The 18407-nt window shown below is 40.5% G+C and overlaps 1 protein-coding gene across 1 annotated transcript; it reads left to right on the forward strand.

The window, feature by feature from the left end:
- The first annotated feature begins 2300 nt into the window (after nucleotides 1-2300).
- CD302 (CD302 molecule) lies at nucleotides 2301-17878 on the forward strand. Its single transcript, XM_042471776.1, has 7 exons — nucleotides 2301-2522; nucleotides 8378-8488; nucleotides 9638-9760; nucleotides 12891-13064; nucleotides 14282-14308; nucleotides 16462-16743; nucleotides 17549-17878. The coding sequence occupies exons 1-6, from the start codon at nucleotides 2420-2422 to the stop codon at nucleotides 16653-16655; spliced, it is 732 nt and encodes a 243-aa protein (XP_042327710.1). The 5' UTR covers nucleotides 2301-2419; the 3' UTR covers nucleotides 16656-16743; nucleotides 17549-17878.
- The last annotated feature ends 529 nt before the right edge of the window (nucleotides 17879-18407 follow it).

Below are 18407 nucleotides of genomic sequence, written 5' to 3' on the forward strand. Positions count from 1 at the left end.
CAAGTGTATGCTTTCAGTATCCCTTAACAGATGTTGTCTGCCTTAATTGTTAAGCAATTCTGAGGCCCGTTGGCATTTTGTAACTTTAAACATATTGGTAAAACAGAGGACCTAGGAAAAAGAGACCATATTAAGACTGGTCAGCCCAGCTCTGCAAAAAGAAATGTTTACTCTATTAGCCTGATTTTCCAGTTCATGTAATTTGTGAATATCAGGATCATTAATTTAGTTGGAATTTCACATGTTATACATTTGACAGGCTTGGAAATTAACATTTTAAAATAGGCCAGCAAATCATAGCACAGAAAAGGGTAACTCATGACCCAAATTTGCAATGCTTGCCCCCCCCCCCCCCAAAAAAAAACTTTTTCAAAAAGTATCAGATAGAAAGTGAAATTGGGCCTGGATTGGCATGTTTTACCTCAACACCACCTAAAGCTTTCCTAATGCAAATGCATGAAGGCTTCTTAAGAAATTCAGCATCCCCTGACTAACAGAGGGGCCTGCTGCCTCACAAAGGCTGGAGACATACTGGAATCCAAAGGAAGTACCTTTTTGTGTTGCAAATGGATGTTAAATTTCCTGGACTTTGAGAATATCCCAACAGCCACATGGCCAGACTGCAAGAGCCATACTGAGATCAAAAACAGCAAAATGCAGGCCTCTGACTAACATCTTCATTTCCCCCCTCCCCTATAGTTTTTAACCCCTTTGCCTGATGAAGAAGCCAATGGAGCTTCAAAAGCTTGCAAAATGTATTTTGTGCATTTTGGTTGTCCCCATAAAGGTATCACTGTTTGGTGGATTTTGGATATTATCAAAAGGTCGTCCATTTTGCAGTGCCTTGACCCCTCAGCCATGAGGACCTATGGTCACCTTGTCCTGAGCAGAAGGCTGAAATGTAGGCTAGGTCCTGGAATAATACAGGATGACCATCCCCAGCTCTGGCCACTCTGTCCTGGGCATAAGGTTGAAATGTAATAATAATAATAACAACAACAACAACAAGATATATGTGTGTGTGTGTGTGTGTGTGTGTGTATATATATATATATAATAAATAGTAATACATAAATAGATAATAAATCAATAAAAATAGTAATAATAACAACCCTAAATAATAAATATAATATAATAATCTTTAACTTATAATATAAATATAAATAATAATTATATAAATAGATAATAGATAATAAATAAATAATAATAAATATAAATAATAAATATAAAATAATATATATATAAGTACACATAATATGAATAAGAATAAATCTAAATAATGAATATAATATAATAATATAACACACACACATATATATTATTCTTATTTGTATTATATAAATCGATAATAAATAATAAATCTAAATAATAAATGTAACATTAAAGCCATCACAATATAAAACAGATCCAAACAGTAAATACAAAAACAGTATGTATGTATGTATGTGTGTATATATATATATATACACACACACACACACACACACACACACCAAGGCACAAAAACCACAAATAAAACAAAATGGTAAAATTAGTAAGAGAGACCCATCAACAAAAAACAGTAACACATCATAAATGATAAAATAATAAAAACATGAAATGAGAATGGTTCTAGCCATCATTCAATATACTGTACAATACAATATAATAATATATACAACACACAAATACATGCACATATGTATAATAAATAACATTATTATATAAAGATAATAAATAAATGTAAAGAATAAATATAATATAATATATAACATATATATAATATAAATAATAAATTAATATTATATAAATAAAGATAACAAATAATAATAAATCTAAATGAATATAATATAACACACACATATATAATATTAATAGTAAATTATTATATAATAAATAAATAAAATATAACACCCCCCCCCCCCACACACACATATATATATATATATATAATATAAATAGAGATTACTTTTTTAAAGGTTTATTAAAGACAAAGACGAGGACAGCTACACCAAGAGAAACAAAAGCAAACAAAAACCAGACTAAGACGCAGCCAAACAACTCACAAACATACAAGTTGTGTGGGACAACAAATGAGAGATAGAAGTTCCTGGGTTTTTCTACTGATCTTACACATAATTTAAACTTCTGCTCCGCTGAGATTTTAAAATACAAAAATTAATTTAAAAAATTAACACACACACATATATATATATAAAATAACATTTCGTAACAACCGTACGTGACGTTTTCTAGGGGAAAGCAAGCAAGAAATATAATAAGTCACTAAGTGCTAGGAGGCGGCCTTCCTTCCTTCCTTCCTCCTGCCTGTGGCCCATCCTTCCCGGCCCCTCTGCCTGGCCCTGAGGGGAAATGGCCACCAGGGCTGGCCCACTGCGGCTGCTGGGAGGCCGAGAGGGAGGCTGAGGGCCCCGGGGCCATGGGCGCCCCCACATCGCTCCCTGGCACCGCCTTGGCCTTGGCCTTGGCCCTCCTGCTGGGTGCCTCCGCCTGGCCCTCGCCCGCCGCCTCAGGATCCGTGGGTAAGGCCCTGTCCCCCCCTCTCTCTCTCCCTCCATCCTGCTGGGGTTTCCAGAGGGAAGGGGAGGCAAGTGGGGCGGCCAGAGGGAGGCCCTCCTCATAATAAGCGCCATGGAGGGAGGGCCACGACAAGGCACCGCAAACACCGGGGGGGGGGGCATCATGGCCCAATAAACAAGCTTCGCTCACAGGGACATAGATCTCTGCTTCCTAGTTATGCTCAGAATGGAGGACCTTCCGGGGAAATGGAGGGCATGGCCAAAGCAATGCTAAAAACAACCCTATAAATGTAGATCATCCCCAAAATGGAGGGACCTATAAGCTAAAATGAAGGCCATGATGACCAAAGAAATAGTGAAAACACTCATAGGAATGTCAATCTCTTCTTCCTCGTCAGGTTCAGAATGGAGGACCTTCTGGGGAAATGGAGGGCATGGCCAAAGCAATGCTAAAAACACGCATATAAATGCAGATCCATGCTCCTTAGTCATGCTCAAAATGGAGGGCCTTTGGGAATTTCTCCCAGGCTGGCAGAAGATGGGAAATGTAGGGCCCTCTCTCTTTGCTCCCTCCGGCTCCTTTTTTACATCCCACTTTATAATTTTATTTTTACAGTGCTCTCCTCAGAGGCTGAGAAGAACAAGTCCTCCCTCCAAAGGAGGAAAACACACCGCAAAATGGAGGACCTTCAAGAAAAAGAGGATATTCCCAAAGACATGCTAAAAGCACTCCTGTGAATGTAGATTCATGCTTCCTAGTCATGCTCAAAATGGAGGATGCTTTGGAATCTCTCCTGGACAGAAGGCTGAAATGTAGGACAGGTCCTGGGAAAGGAGGGCATCTGGTGACCCATGGTCACCTCAACACCCAACAGGGAGGGAGCAAAGATCAGTGCCACTTAGCGTTCAACTATGCTGTTGAAATGATGCAGTCTGGCACCTCTTTAAGTGCTGTCGCTCCATCCTGTGGAAGCCTGGGACTTGGAGTTTTACAAGGCCTTCAGCCTTCCCTGCCAAAAGAGTGCTGGTGCCTCACCAAACTGCAAACTTCAGTACTGTATTCCCTAGGATGGAGTCCTGGCACTTAAAAAGTGGTGTCAATTGGCATTGTAGAGAGAGTAGAGTCAAGTTAGGATGACTGGGGAGACCTGAGTTTTAATGATATACTCATAGAATCATAGAGTTGGAAGAGACCAAAGGGCCATCCAGTCCAACCCCATTCTGCCATGCTGAAACTCTCAGTCAAAGCATCCCTGACAGATGGCCATCCAGCCTCTGTTTAAAGACCTCCAAGGAGGAAGACTCCACTACACTCCGAGGAAGGAGTGCGTCCTACTGTCTCATGGACAAACCCCTCAGCCTAACCAGCCTCACAGGCAAAGTGACCAGGGGTCCTCTTTTTCCAGGACATGGCCTAAAATGCCCTCCATTTGGAACATGACTGAGAAGCATGAACTTACATTTATTATTTTTAGTTTTTATTTTGTCATGTCCTAACATTTTCTTGGATGTCCTACATTTTGTGGTTCCTTGTCCTCCTTTGCAGTTATGACTTCTGGTCACCCCGTTGTCAGGGTTGTCGTCCTAAGGATAATGTGAGAGGGCTGTGGATGCTTCTGAAGCAACAAGCTCTCATTGGGAAGGGGGGGGATTAATGCTTCCCAGTAATAAAAAGGAGGAGGGGAAAAAGAGAAATATGGCACATCTTTAAGAATAACTGTCTAAAGGTACTGCAACATACTAACAGGGCTACTACATTTTTGAGGACGTCCTAATAAGCATGTGTGCAGATTTCAGGTTTGCTCCCTAATAAATATGCATTGTATTGTAGGCTTAATCTGGGCCAAAGACCTTCCTTTGAGTCTGTTTTTAATGTGATGGTTTACAGTGACAGAAGCCTTGCATACCAGCATCTCTCTCTCATTAAACAGTGAAACAAAACATGTGAGATATAAAGCAGAAACTGAAGTTGTTGGATCATTGTTGCAAAAAATAATGGATAATTTCTGCCTATGATTATTTCATCCTGCCAAGATTTAGCAATATGATTTTGACTAATATGACAATGAAAGATCCCAATAAACTCACATTTGCGCTAGTGCTAGCCCTTAAATTTTATTCCACAAGTTATTTCTGTAGTATTTGTTACTGTATTCTTTCAAGTTGTTTTCAACTTGTGGTGACTCCAAAGCAAACTTGTCATGGGGTTTTCTTGCCAAGATTTGTTCAGGGGGAGTTTGCTTTTGCCTTCCTCTGAGACTGAGAGAGTGTGACTTGGCTAAGATCATTCAGTGGGTTTCCATAGCTGAGCAGGGGTTTGAACCCCGGTCTCCAGTGCTCAAATCACACTACCAGACTGGCCCTACTTTCTATAGAATAAGACCTATGAAAAAAAGAGGAAGAGAAGTGTGTTCACTTATCAAATATATTAAAAATTTCAGTACATTTGGTTGTAGATATTATGAACTGAGTCCACAGCTGAATGAAGGCAGGGTTTTGCCAGGATAAGTGAATGTGTACTACAATATAGCATGTGGTGTCATGTTTTTCAGCCACCACCATCGTCAGAGGAATCAAATAAGATGATGGGGATATTAATTTCCTGTTTTGTCCATAAGAAAATGAGAAAGTTGCATTATGTTGGGGAGTTGTTTTGTTCAAAGTCTGTTTGGCTGAGACTATAGCTATTGAGAAACATAAAAGCAAAGCAAACAAAGCCTTCAGACATAGGGACTGGGAAGAAAAGCCTTAACAGAGTTAGATCTGTTCTATCAAATAAATGCAAATTAATTTCTAAACCCTATACTAAATGTGTCTGGGGAAGCATGTGTGCAGTCTCATTTCTATAACAAGATTGTCTGTAGCAATGATAGGAATATGCCTGGCACAAAATTATTAAAAGCTAACTGAACTCAGTCATAATTTGTGGCATAGTGGTTTGAGTGTTGGACTACAACTCTGGAGACCAAAGTTTGGATCCCCACTCAGCCATGAACCTACTGGGTGACCTTGGGAAAATCACATCATCTCAGCCTCAGGGGAAGGAAGGAGAATCCACCACCCTCCGAGGGAGTGTGTTCCACTATCATTTCATCTATTCCCCTGTTTCTCTTGCCTGTTATTGATCAGGACTCCATGCATTCTGTTCAAGTGATGCGGCAGGGAGGGTGGGTGACTGAGGGACTCAAACAGGAGAAGCCACGGCTTCTGAGCCTTCTATTTCAGTGCAGAATGTAATGGCAGCTATTACTCTATGTGTAAACAGAAAGTTGCTTGCTGTTTACCCTATGTGCAAACAGAAGGCTGGCCATCAAATAATGTAGCATTTTCAAAACCACATATAATTTATAAATTAGAATGTTTAATAGAGACCAAGTGCAATTATGAACTTGAGGTTTGTGAGTGATTCCTGTGTCCTTTTTATTCCATTGAAACTACTGGGGGGGGGGGGGGATAGTCAATTGTAACCGAGAGACCTCAGGTTATAGGTAAAGTTCTGAAAAATGACTATTGGCACACAAAGAATTTGGTCTTTGGCAAGCCATGAGTAACGTGGGCGAGATTTATAGGGGCAAACCAAACCCATATTCTCTGTCATTTCACCATTGGCTGATTGATGTGGAAGGCAGTGAGAAGGCCATTTATGAAATAGTTATTAGAAACTGCCTACACTTGAAGTCATTGGGCCTCTTGCATTCCGGTTTGTTTTGCTACTAATGAAGCTGATGTAATTTGTCTTTTGCAGGATGAACATACTGTAATTAAATGCATAATTTAAATAAACGGTGGGAATCATGCAGCTTTCTAGATATTGTTGGATTGCAAGTCCCAACAGTCCTAGCCAGTATAGCCAATGGTGTGCTGGGATATGTAGTTCAGTAGCATTTGGAGGGTGGCACAATCCCTTATTGCAAGTATGGAAGAGTCACTTACATCAAGACTAACTGGCACAGATGAGCATCTGTCAGTGATCATTGTTAGAGCTACTGAATTGCTTAAAGAAAATGTGATATATTCTGAGTTCTTCTGCTAAATTGTTCCTCAGAAATACAGTATTTGCCTTGGAGAAGACAAACATGCTAACATTTAATGCTTACTTCCTTTTAAACTGATTTAGAAGAGGAACTATTATTTTTAAATATGATGAGATAATCATTTTTCAAATTGGATACTGAGTTTTCAAGCACTATTTGTTAGTTCCTGTATATCAAAGGGGAAACCTTGGACTCTCCATAAGTTTTGGACTCCATCTCCCATAGTCCCTTATCATTGGCAATGCTAGATGGAGCTGACGGGAGTTGTAGGATGAACGTTTGGCAGCCCAACAGTCCCGCAAACTTGATTTAACTCATAAAAGGTCAGGATTCCTTAATTCTGTTTCTAGTTTGCAAACCAGACTTAATACCAAAACGTGAGGTAAGAGTGAATGAAGGTGAATTTTAGAAGATGCTTTGGAAATCACCCATATTTTTAAAAATAAAATCTTAAAAACTTTAAGACATGTGAGCCAAAACCAGAATTCTTAGGAGGGGTGCTTAGTTTTAGATTTTACCCAGCATACTTTTCAGTAGTAGATTATTTACAGTTTAACAGATGAGCAGTATGATCCTGATTGGCACTTTCATTAGATCAAAACTAATATTTTCTGGGTGCTCCATCTAAAAGGTTACCAGCTGCAAATTGGGCTGCCTGGATAAATTCCAACAGAAACAGCCCAAGATCCTGTGGTGCCTGATTCAGAAAATTCAAATGGTACCCCCTGCCATGTTGTTGCTGTTCTTGTTGTATGCCTTCATATCATTCCAGTGTATAGCAACCCTAAGGCAACCCTGTCATGAGGGTTTCTTGGCAAGATTTGTTCAGAGGAGGTTTGCCATTGTCTTCCCCTGAGGCTGAAAGCATGTGACTTGCTGAAGGTGACCTGGTGGGTTTCCATGGTCAAGCTGGGAATTGAACCCTGGTCTCCAGAGTATTGTAGTAATCCAACACTCAAACTGCTGTACCAATACTTTATGGTAAAACTATATATATAATAACTGATAATTTCCTAGCCTTTAATGTTATTCCAAAATGTGTTACCTAGGCCAGGAGTCTCATTGACTAGATGTCAGTATCATACTGAATACTGAAATTAGCATGAATCAGTATGAAGCAAATCAGAGATTTAAGAAGGTTGCAATGATACTAGAAATGAAAACAAACTTTTTTACTATATCGGTTGAAAATGCTGGAAATATGATTATTGATATATTTCATACTGCTTGGTATCATATTTTTATATAGCACACTATCTTAACCTGGTAAAAATGAATGAAATTTGCCACAGTAGCAAATGGATCAATTTGAACAGAAATGGTATTGTTAAACTGAGAAATGGTTAATCTACAGTGGAGGAGGGGATCTTGAAAACATCTCACCCACCTAGTCACCATGAGTCAGGGTTGACTCGAGGACAGTTAATAACAACAAGTCACAAGCCGTTTAAACTTTTTAAAGCCCAAACCAGGTTTAGGTGATCTTGGAAGCTAGTTTAGGTGGTCAAAAAACAGTGATGTACTAAAGTGCTCACCAGACAATAATCTGGCCACTGCCTGTTGCACTAGACTAGTTGAAACTAATAAGAGAAGCAAGTGACTAAAGATCTAGCTTGACTGTTACTAATAGAATAGTCAAGATGGCTGAAGCCAGACTAGCAGCTGAATTTGTTGTTTATTTTTAGAGAAATATCTAGAACCATAATTGCATCTTTTGTTTTGTAAAGTGCCCAAGACTCCCAACACGCTGGCTGTGTCAATTGAATTGTTAGTAGCAATGGTAGCATAGTAGCAATGATGATAACTATTCTCATCCTTGTGCAGAATGTCCATCTTCCGCTTGGATTTCATTTGGAAAGAGCTGTTATCTTTTGCTTCTGGGACCGTTAGAGACTCACAGTATTGATGATGCCAGGGAGTACTGCAAAGGCAATGGTAATCTAATTGATCTCTCCCCCACCCCAAGCCACTCCTTTTGAGTTCACTAATGAGATAGCGTAGGCTATATGTGAAGGAGAACTTGATTATTGTAGCGTCTTAATTACTGTTTGGAATACTGAGAGTCATGATAATAAGGATGATTATATATCACAGAGCATTACACCAATCTGGATAGATGTTATCCTATTAGGAACAATATTGAGATTGTGCCTAAAGCTTCATGGCTGATCCATTCAATTTAACTAGTTCTTTTTTCTTTTGTTCTGATTGCAAAAATACAATTGCACAATCTTTCAGTTAATTGATCGCATTGGCAGCCTTTATGTAGATGCGGTTGGAATGTGCAGCCAGGGGGACAACTGTTTTCCATAAGAGAGAAATCATGGGAGTTGTAGTCCAGTAGTTTCTGGTTACCCCCTTCCCCTCTGTTAGCACATGTTTCCGACTTTTTATTTTTAGGAAATACTTTTCACATGGAATTGTCTATAACACCTCTCTCCAGCCTATGTCGTAGCAGACTCTGTTGTATATTTGGGGGCATGTGATGAACTGGAGTGTTGGGGCTTACCATTACCAGATGAAGCAAAGAATATGCCTTAAGACACCCAGTGTTCTCCTTCAACTACAGATTGTTGGAGAGGAGGGATGGAAGTGGACAGCAAAGGCTATCTTTGAGGAATATTTATCCTCCACTGTTACGTTTTTCCTCATCAGATGCCCTAAGCAGCTTTCAAGATTTCCCAATAACTGAAAATGACTGACCTAGCCCAATTATGTCATCCAGATGTTGTGACAATCTTTGTCGTTCATCTAATGAACATTTTAAAGGCAGTTTAGGTTGTCTAGCTTTCAAAATCCCCACAAATACCTGCCTTTTATCCTAGTGAGATAGTTTTTGAACATGGAATCTAAATGATTAGTGTCTTCACTCTTGAATTACCATCCCTTTGTGTAATTCACACTGTGACTTGTGTATAGCATAGTGGTTGCTACTCTCCACAGCAACAAATATACAGAAGCAAAATTTAATGGGATAGTGTTTAAACAAATATGAATTAACAGGCATGTGATTTGTTTGCATTTGGTTTGTTTTAGACTACAGTTATGGAATTTGATTTTGTTGTTTTCTCCCCACTAATGCAGCCTCTGGAGCTGATATTATTAGCATAAATAACAAAGAAGAAAATACCTTTATCCAAAATAGTTTCCACACTCATTGGCATGGCCCTGAATATATATCGTTGGGCATGTTTTTTGACACAGATGGTAAGTGACTCAGAAGCACTCTTCCCCTCCTTCCCTCCCTTCCTAAATATTTGTATCCCCACAATACATTATACAATCTCATGGCAGTATATTTTTCTTTTCCTTTTTCTTCTTTTTTGGGGGGAGATACATATTCGCAATTTAAAAACTCCATAGGTTCTTCACAGTAAAGCTACCTGTTATGGAAAGAACTATTTTGAAGCTCCCCAAAGATAGCTAAAAACATAATAATAATAATAATAATAATAATAATAATAATAATAATATTTTTATTTATATACCGCCCTTCCAGAGATCAGGGCGGTTTACATCACAATAAAACAACACAAATCGCAATAAAAACATCAAAAATGAATTACACATTATCATATAATAAAACAGGATAAAAGCCCCGTTAGCCAGTCCTCTTGTGGAATACGGAGGAGGGGAGGCCTACTAGGACTCTAATTGGGGGAATGCGGTCTTAAATAGAAAGGTTTTTAAGTCCTTTCTAAATTGGGCCAGGGAGGTGGCTGAGCGGAGCTCTGTGGGCAGCGTGTTCCAAAGGGCCGGGGCAGCGATGGAGAAAGACTTCCTCGTGGTAGAGGTAAGCCTAGCCCCTGGCACCCTAAGGAGTTGCTGCCCAGATGTTCTGAGGGTGCAGGACGGAATGTACGGGGAGAGGCGGTCCTTCAGGTATCCTGGGCCCAAGCCATTTAGGGCTTTATAGGTCATCACCAACACCTTATATTGTGCCCGGAAGCGAATAGGCAGCCAATGCAGATCTTGAAGCACCGGTGTTATGTGGCTGGCCCTGGAAGTACCAGTGACCAGCCTGGCTGCCATATTCTGTACCATTTGTAGCTTCCGGGTTTGGTATAAGGGTTGCCCCATGTAGAGTGCATTGCAGAAATCCAATCTCGAGGTTACCAGAGCATGTACAACAGTTTCAAGGTCCCTCTGGGCCAGGTATGGGCGCAGCTGGCGAATAAGCCGGAGCTGATAACAGGTGTTCTTGACCGTCGCATTCACCTGAGCAGTCAGGTGAAGCAACGAGTCAAGAAGCACCCCCAGACTGCGCACAGAGTCCTTCACAGGAAGCGTGACCCCGTTCAGGACAGGTGGAACTACCACCATTCCTGGACCAGGGGAACCTATCACAAGTACCTCCGTTTTCTCTGGATTCAATTTGAGTCAGTTTTCCCTCATCCAGCCCATTACTGACTCCAGGCACGCCACGAGAGGAGAGACGCCATCCTCGGTCACTGCATCAGTCGGAGACATAGAGAAAATTATTTGGGTGTCATCAGCGTACTGATAACCCCGCGCCCCATGTCTCCGGATGATCTCTCCCAGCGGTTTCATGTAAATGTTAAATAGCATGGGAGACAGAATGGCTCCTTGAGGGACCCCAGTTTTAAGGGCCCTCTCATCAGAGCACACGTCTCCCAGCTGCATCATCTGGGACCTCCCAGAGAGGTAGGACCGGAACCACTGGAGCGCAGTGCCCCCGATTCCCACCTCTGCCAGGCGCCCCAGAAGGATACCATGGTCTATGGTATCGAAAGCCGCTGAGATGTCCAAGAGCACCAACAGGGACACGCTTCCCCTGTCGATGCCCAGACGGAGATCATCGACCAAGGCGACCATGGCCGTCTCAACCCCGTAACCCGCCCGGAAGCCAGTTTGAAATGGGTCCAGATAATCCGTTTCATCCAAGACCGCCTGAAGCTGGATTGCAACCGCCCTCTCGATCACCTTCCCCAGGAATGGCAGCAACGAGACTGGCCAATAATTGTTATGTACCAGGGGGTCGAGGGAGGGCTTTTTTAATAAAGGTTTTACAATGGCCAATTTTAGTTCTGATGGAAATTGCCCTTCCCTCAAAGATGTATTAATGATCCGGCGTAACAATAAAGTTACCGCTGGTCCCCCCTGGGCCGCTAGCCATGAAGGACAGGGATCGAGAGAGCAGGTTGTCTTCCGAACACTTCCGAGGATCTTGTCCACATCATCGGTACTTACTAACTCAAACCGATCCAGTTTAATGAGGTCTACGGAGGCTCTGGACGCCTCTACACTAGGTTCTGCTTGAATGTCGGCGTTAAGACCTTCGCTTAAGCGAACACTATTGATGGAAATGGTCACCCAGGCTTGGGAGCAGGAGCATGTGGGGGCCACAGAAAATAATCCTTGAGAAGTACAAAGACTGACACCACCCCTACCCCCCAATTAGAGTGTTACACAGATTAAACACAAGGAGTGGTATACAGCCTCCAGCACCGTACTGGTTGGAAAGAAGATGAAGTGGGGTAGCCTGATGCTGATAGGAATTTAGATCATATTAGATACTAGATCATACTACATAAATTACTCTTTGAAATGTTATCCTCTGAGGATAGCATTTAATGGTTGTTACCTTGTTTATTAATTATGACATCATATGCCTGACTCATACCATCTCAATTCACTTTTATGGCCATTGTGCATGCAGTGACCAAAAGCTGCTTCTCCCCACACACCTTTACAGGGGCATAGCCTGCCCTCCCCCCCACATGGTCATTTATGTGTTGCTGGAGAGCACTGGCATGAGCAAAGGTGTTTCCACCTCTCTTCCTGGAGTGCTTACAACAGGCATTCTCAAATGCCTGAGAGCTCTATAGGAGGTTCTCTGTATATCGTCCCTGCAGTTGCCTTTTGCAATGCATCCAGCTCCAGGAAGAGAGCTGGACAGATGCAGCTCTGCTCACTCCCATCTTCTCCAGTAACATGTTGGGGCCATTTCTTCCAATGCAAGTTTCAGCCAATGTGTTTTCCAAAGCAAGCTCTAGTCCACAAAAACATATAGCACACTACAATGCTAAATGTATTAACTCAGAAGTTGGTCCTGTTGAACTTAGCAGTTCTCAAGCCCGTGTTTAGAATTGCACAGTTTCTGCTTAAAGTGACACAGGAGTCTTTGTAGTGCTATTTTTTTTTATTTTTATTTTTTTGGCTTCTTCTCTCTCTGTGCCCATCTAACAAATTTGCATATGGGTATTACCAGTGTTCTGGCATTTAAAGGTTTTTCCCCCCATTGTTTTATTGGTCTGCCCTTTTGAACAAAACAACAACAAATGCCTCTTTGGATTTTCCATGTTGTTTATTTCAGATGATACTTTCAAATGGTATGATAAATCCAAAGTCAATTTTACAAACTGGATGAATGAAGAAAGTAATGAGGAACTCCTCAACACCTGTGCCACTATGCACACTACCTCAGGTGGATGGGAAAAAACAACTTGTGAGGACCTCCCATTGACTCAGATCCTCTGTGAAACTGCCAGTATGTAAATTATGTGACAAGATTTTTTTTCGTGATGCACTGTAAAGTGTTTCTGTATGATCCTGGGGATTCCATAGATAACTGAATCGTACACAGGTCTTTATAAGTTTCTCTTGTGGATAAAGTGGGTTGGGTTGGGTCCAGAGAAAGCTTCCCATGGACAGGTTAATTCCTTCTGTTACACAGAGTTGAGGTTTTTTATCAACTCAGGCTTTCCCGTTAGTTGAAAGAAGGAAGGGGACAAATTGATTTTTTCATGTTGGGCCACCTTGGGGAAAAAGATAGTTATCCCTTGCTATCCACAAGGAACCCTGGTGGCGCAGTGTTAAATGCATGTACTGTAGCCACTCACTCACAAACCACAAGGTTGTGAGTTCAATCCCAGCCAGGGGCTTAGAGTTGACTCAGCCTGGCATCCTTCCAAGGTTAATAGGCATTTGATAGGGGCAATTAGCTTACAGTTGTAAACCGCTTAGAGACTACTCAGTGCAGTATACAAATGAAGTCGTATATAAATGAAGCTGCTATTGCTATCCAGTTCACAACCCGCCCCCCTACAGATAGCAGAAACCTTGTGACCTCAAGTCCCGTTGTTTTCAATGCACGCTCATTTAAAAAGCTAGGGCGTGTCATCCATGGAAGCTCAAATCTGTGTAGGGCAAGCCCACAGTTGGCACGGGCACACTGTATAAAGTAAATAAATAGAGGAATAAATAATAGGTAACATGAACATTAGAAGGTTCAAATAGTCAATAAAATCTCCTAGATATTACAGGCTTATTAGAAGACTACTGCAGGAGCAAGTACCATTCTTGCATCTCATGATGCAGTAGTACAGTCAGCCCTTGATAAATGTGGGGGATCCGTTCCAGACCACCACCCTTGAAAAAAACCAAAAAGATAAAACTGCATGCCTTGAATGTATTTTGAATATGTTCGCATAATCGACTCCATCGTTATTTGAGTGCTGACACATATGAGCAACCAAACTCAAAGATGAGCATAACAGTTCCACAGTGTGAATAACAAACCTCAAATGCATGACATTATTTGCAGTCATGCTAAAAAGAATGTAGGAATGACCCCTTAGTTGGCTATACCTTCCATTGTCTATTGAGTATAGCTCTGCAAGTATTGTAACTCCTCTTTTTGGGGACTGAGTAGAATGCTTAAAAACATTAATTTTTTTTAATTTTCTTTTACATGTACACTTGTAGTTCTGTATGAAAAGGAGTATTTACTGGGTGAGTATGCTCTTCTGTTTTTTATGTTCTCCTGTAGCCAAGCTCTGGTAAGACAGTATTTTGTCATGATTAGCACTTGTTCTATCTGTCTGAAGAAAATTGAAATGTTCTTGCTTACCAAGAGTTGGATCCACATTCAATTATTGCTAGAGCAGACTACTGAAATCAATTGGGACTGGTATTAGCAATGACCAAGTCAATTCCCATTGATTGAAACGATTCTGCTTTTTTAACTATCGACTAAATCTGGATCAAAGTCCATGTGGTCTGCCTAGATACACAAGTGTTTGTGGTTAATGGTCTCTCTTCATTGTTTTGTGTGAAACAGATTCTCAGCATTCAGGCCGAATTAAATTTTGATGGTATAAGCTATTAGTAACTCCACTCAGCACTTTCAATTAACTGTTATTCTTGTTATTCACCAGAGTAGGTCCCTGATTGAGTACCAAAGGAGCTGTCAAATGAAAGAGAAACAGCAAGAGTAATTAGAAATCTTACATGGGCATAGTTGTTAATGATGCTGATTGGTAGGAAACAAGCATTTTTGGAGTTAGAATACATAGTACAAAGTAAAATGTAAGAAAAAAGAGGCCAAAGTAGATACCACCTATATTTGCAAGTTGACAAATTTTAGTAAAAAGAATTCTCTTTGAAAATCTGGGTCAACTTATGCACAGTTCAGTGCTGAGTTCTATAGTTGATGTGAGGTGGCTTTATCTTGAATGAACACACTGGCTATGGCCCTCGCAGGTATATGTCAGTGTAGTTGCGAGTCTGCAGAGAAGATGCTGTTGCTACACAAAGCCTGGTTTTATGGAGGGCACGGTCTCCAGCGCCTCCTTCTCGACCTCCTCTTCCCTTCCTGGACTGGAGGACAGCTGCCTTGCTCTCTTTGGTTGCTGACCAGAAGGGCTCTCTCTCCACCTCCTTCTTCCACTTTTCCCCCTCCCTGTGCTTCTCTCCAGAATTTCTTTTGACGAGGTGCCAATTGTTTCTTCCACTGGTTTTCTACACCCTGCCATACTGCTCAATCCTGTCTCTTTTCCCTCTGTGTCCCTTACACCCTCAGTTTCTTCCTTTATCTCTTTCCTCAGCAGCTCTCATCACAATTCCTGTCCAGCTCCTATCTCCAGTTAGTTTCCTCTCTTTCCTTTGTCTTTATTTCTGTGTTTCCCACCTTCCTGCACCTACCATTTTTCTCTCCTTCACTGTCTTTTTCCTTTGACCCACTCCTTTGGCAGTGCATGGCGGGCTGGCTGGCTATTTCCCTTCTTCCACCCTTTCCCCTCGGTTTACTGTCTGCTGTGAACCTAATTGCTGCCTTTTCTTTGCCTCTTCCCACCCACATGCTCGTCGTTCCCCCTTCCACACTTTTTGCACCTCTTTTGCATCTGTTCAGAGGCTGGGCAGAGTCAAACTACTATTGACTCTGCCATTGCTGCTGCTCTCACCTGCATAGCTTGTACCCTCCTGCACCCCACAAACAAAGGCACATTCATGTATGTTTGTCAGATTTTCCAGGATCTGGGCTAAAATCAGGCAAAATTATCAAATTAAATTTAAAGGTTAGAATCACTGGTTACATAGTCAGCATTTTCTTTGCTTTGTCCTTTACATCCTTTGTTACATGCCCCTAGTTTTACCCATAACTTATCCATGGGTCATAGCAAATTCTGTAATTTTGGGCCCAAACACTACCTTTAATTTATCCACCTGATTGATTTATACTCGAGTATATATAGTAATAAGTTAAAACACACATGTATAAACCTCAATTATTCACCATTCCCCACAATATCCTGCATTATAGGATGAGCTAGTCAACTGGCTCTCCAGATGTTTGGACTACAACTTCCATAATCACTACTATGCTGGGGACTTGTAGGCCAAACATATCTGGACTGTTACATTTGGTTAATATGTAAGGTCTTTCAAGTGTTAATGTGGGGATGCCAGTATCAAACCAATTGCCCATTCTTGTAGTAATATGTAGAACTGAAATATGAAATAAAGGTTATAAGTTGGTAATTCCACAGAAATCTCCAGTAACTGCTAGACTAGTTTGACAGTTAACAAACATTTACAACTTTGCTGCAGCAGTAATGTGCGTAATTTGATTATATACCTTGGATGGAATCCCTGTATTGTTTCAGAGAAAGCCTGGACAACTACCTTAGTCATAACTTCAACAATAGTTGTGGCAGTGTCTGCAGCATTTCTCTGGTTCCTTTACCAAAGGAGGGTTTCTTATGGAACAAGATGTATTGTACACAATCCTGCCGTTCAAGTTTCATCAAACAGTGACGAAGAGGTTCTTATAGAAGAGGAAAATGAATACACTGCTTAACTTCCACTCATTTATAATACAGACCAAGAGCACATTCTGTGAACAATAATGGAAGAACCCACAACAGCTTTAATCTTCAAGTATTAATGTAATTGTGCTTCCTCATTTTCTATGTAACTGTTTCACATTTTTCTGCAATTTGTCCTTTACTTTTGTAAATTGCCGTTTACTTTCATTGCATTTTTGACCATGCCAGTAGTCTCAACAAAGCTTAATGATTTGAAGGTATGGTTGTTTTTTAAAAAATGACTGCAGAAAAGTTTTTATAGCCAACCCTCCATATCCATGCATTCTGTATGGATTCAGCCATTACAGTAAATTCCAAAAAGCAAACCTTGATTTTGCCATTTTATATACATGCACAATTTTACTATGCTATTGTATTTAATGGAATATGAGCATCCAGAGATATTGGTATCCATGGGGTGTTCTGCAAGCCAAACCCCTGCAGATACCAAGGATCCATTGTATATGCATAGAATGTAGCAATCATGCTCAACCTAGCATTAAACCTTTGGGGAATGTTTAACATCTCCAAGTGAAGTTATGGTATTTCAAGGTGCTTAGTTATAGCTAGATAACATCTGATGTTTACAAGTTATCCTAATCTAGAATGGTAACTAATCAGAAAAACTCTTTAAAATCTGCCTCAGGTACAGAAGTGATAGTATTACCAGATGTATGTTTAAGCAACTGCTAATACCAACTAAGGTAGATCATTAAATCACTTGCCGAATTATGAGTCAGCACATAGGTAATTACAGTGGATTCAGTGGGTCTATTCTAGTTGGGATTAGCAGTTAATTTTGGGCCATTTGCTCCTGCTGCACTTCTGCTAAAACTTGTTTCTGAACAACAGTGACAATTCTATTTCCATTCTTTCCAAATACCAGAATTCTTGTCATGGGTTAGAAGGAACCTCTGATTTTAAATCCTGATAGTAAATCAAAGGCTGCGAAAAATCTGCTCCGGGTACTACTTGGACAAAGATGTGACAAGACATTTTAAAAACAGGTAAATCAGTCATTTCAGGCCATAAATTGTGGGAATATGCAGGATGTTTTCAAGTTGTGGATTGTACTTTCATACAGGAGTCCTAAATACTTTCCACAACTGAAGGCCCAGTAGCACTATATTGAATACAGTACCACATGAATTTACATTATAAATTCTGTAACTTTGTTAAGTGTCGTATTGATGAATAAAGATTTTGCCTATTTTAACTGTTGTTATTCTTGGGAACACACAGGAAGCAGAACATGGTCTTTCAAGAAGCCTCTCTAAAATGGTATACATAAAACAATGCAGTGTTTAGAAAAGCATAGGGAAGTGTTGACAAGTGTAAAGAACTAAAAAGTAATTTCTAAAATGGCCAAGCAAGTTTAGTATTTGCTTAAGGCACATTATGCAACAAGTTTGCTGCATGTTAAATTACAGTGAGTAACTGAACTAGCATTTGTTGTGTTACATATCCTATGGATGCTTACATGGGAGTAAGTACACAGGGTTACATTGTAATAAACCATCATTTGAATGCCTGAACACAGAGGACGTCTTCACTATGCTATTTGATTTCTTAATTTAAATAGAAGCACAGGAAGACTTTAGTCTTGACATCTGCCTATTAGAGAGAGGGGTGACCAACCGACATCAGGATGCCCTTTCTACTGCTAGAAAATAGCAGTATAAAAAAAATCTGTATTTTTATCCTGTCCACTTGTATTTTTCAAACTGAACTATTAGATTCTGTAT

This window comes from Sceloporus undulatus, chromosome 1 (assembly GCF_019175285.1).
Source record: "Sceloporus undulatus isolate JIND9_A2432 ecotype Alabama chromosome 1, SceUnd_v1.1, whole genome shotgun sequence".
Classification (NCBI taxonomy): Eukaryota; Metazoa; Chordata; class Lepidosauria; order Squamata; family Phrynosomatidae; genus Sceloporus; species Sceloporus undulatus.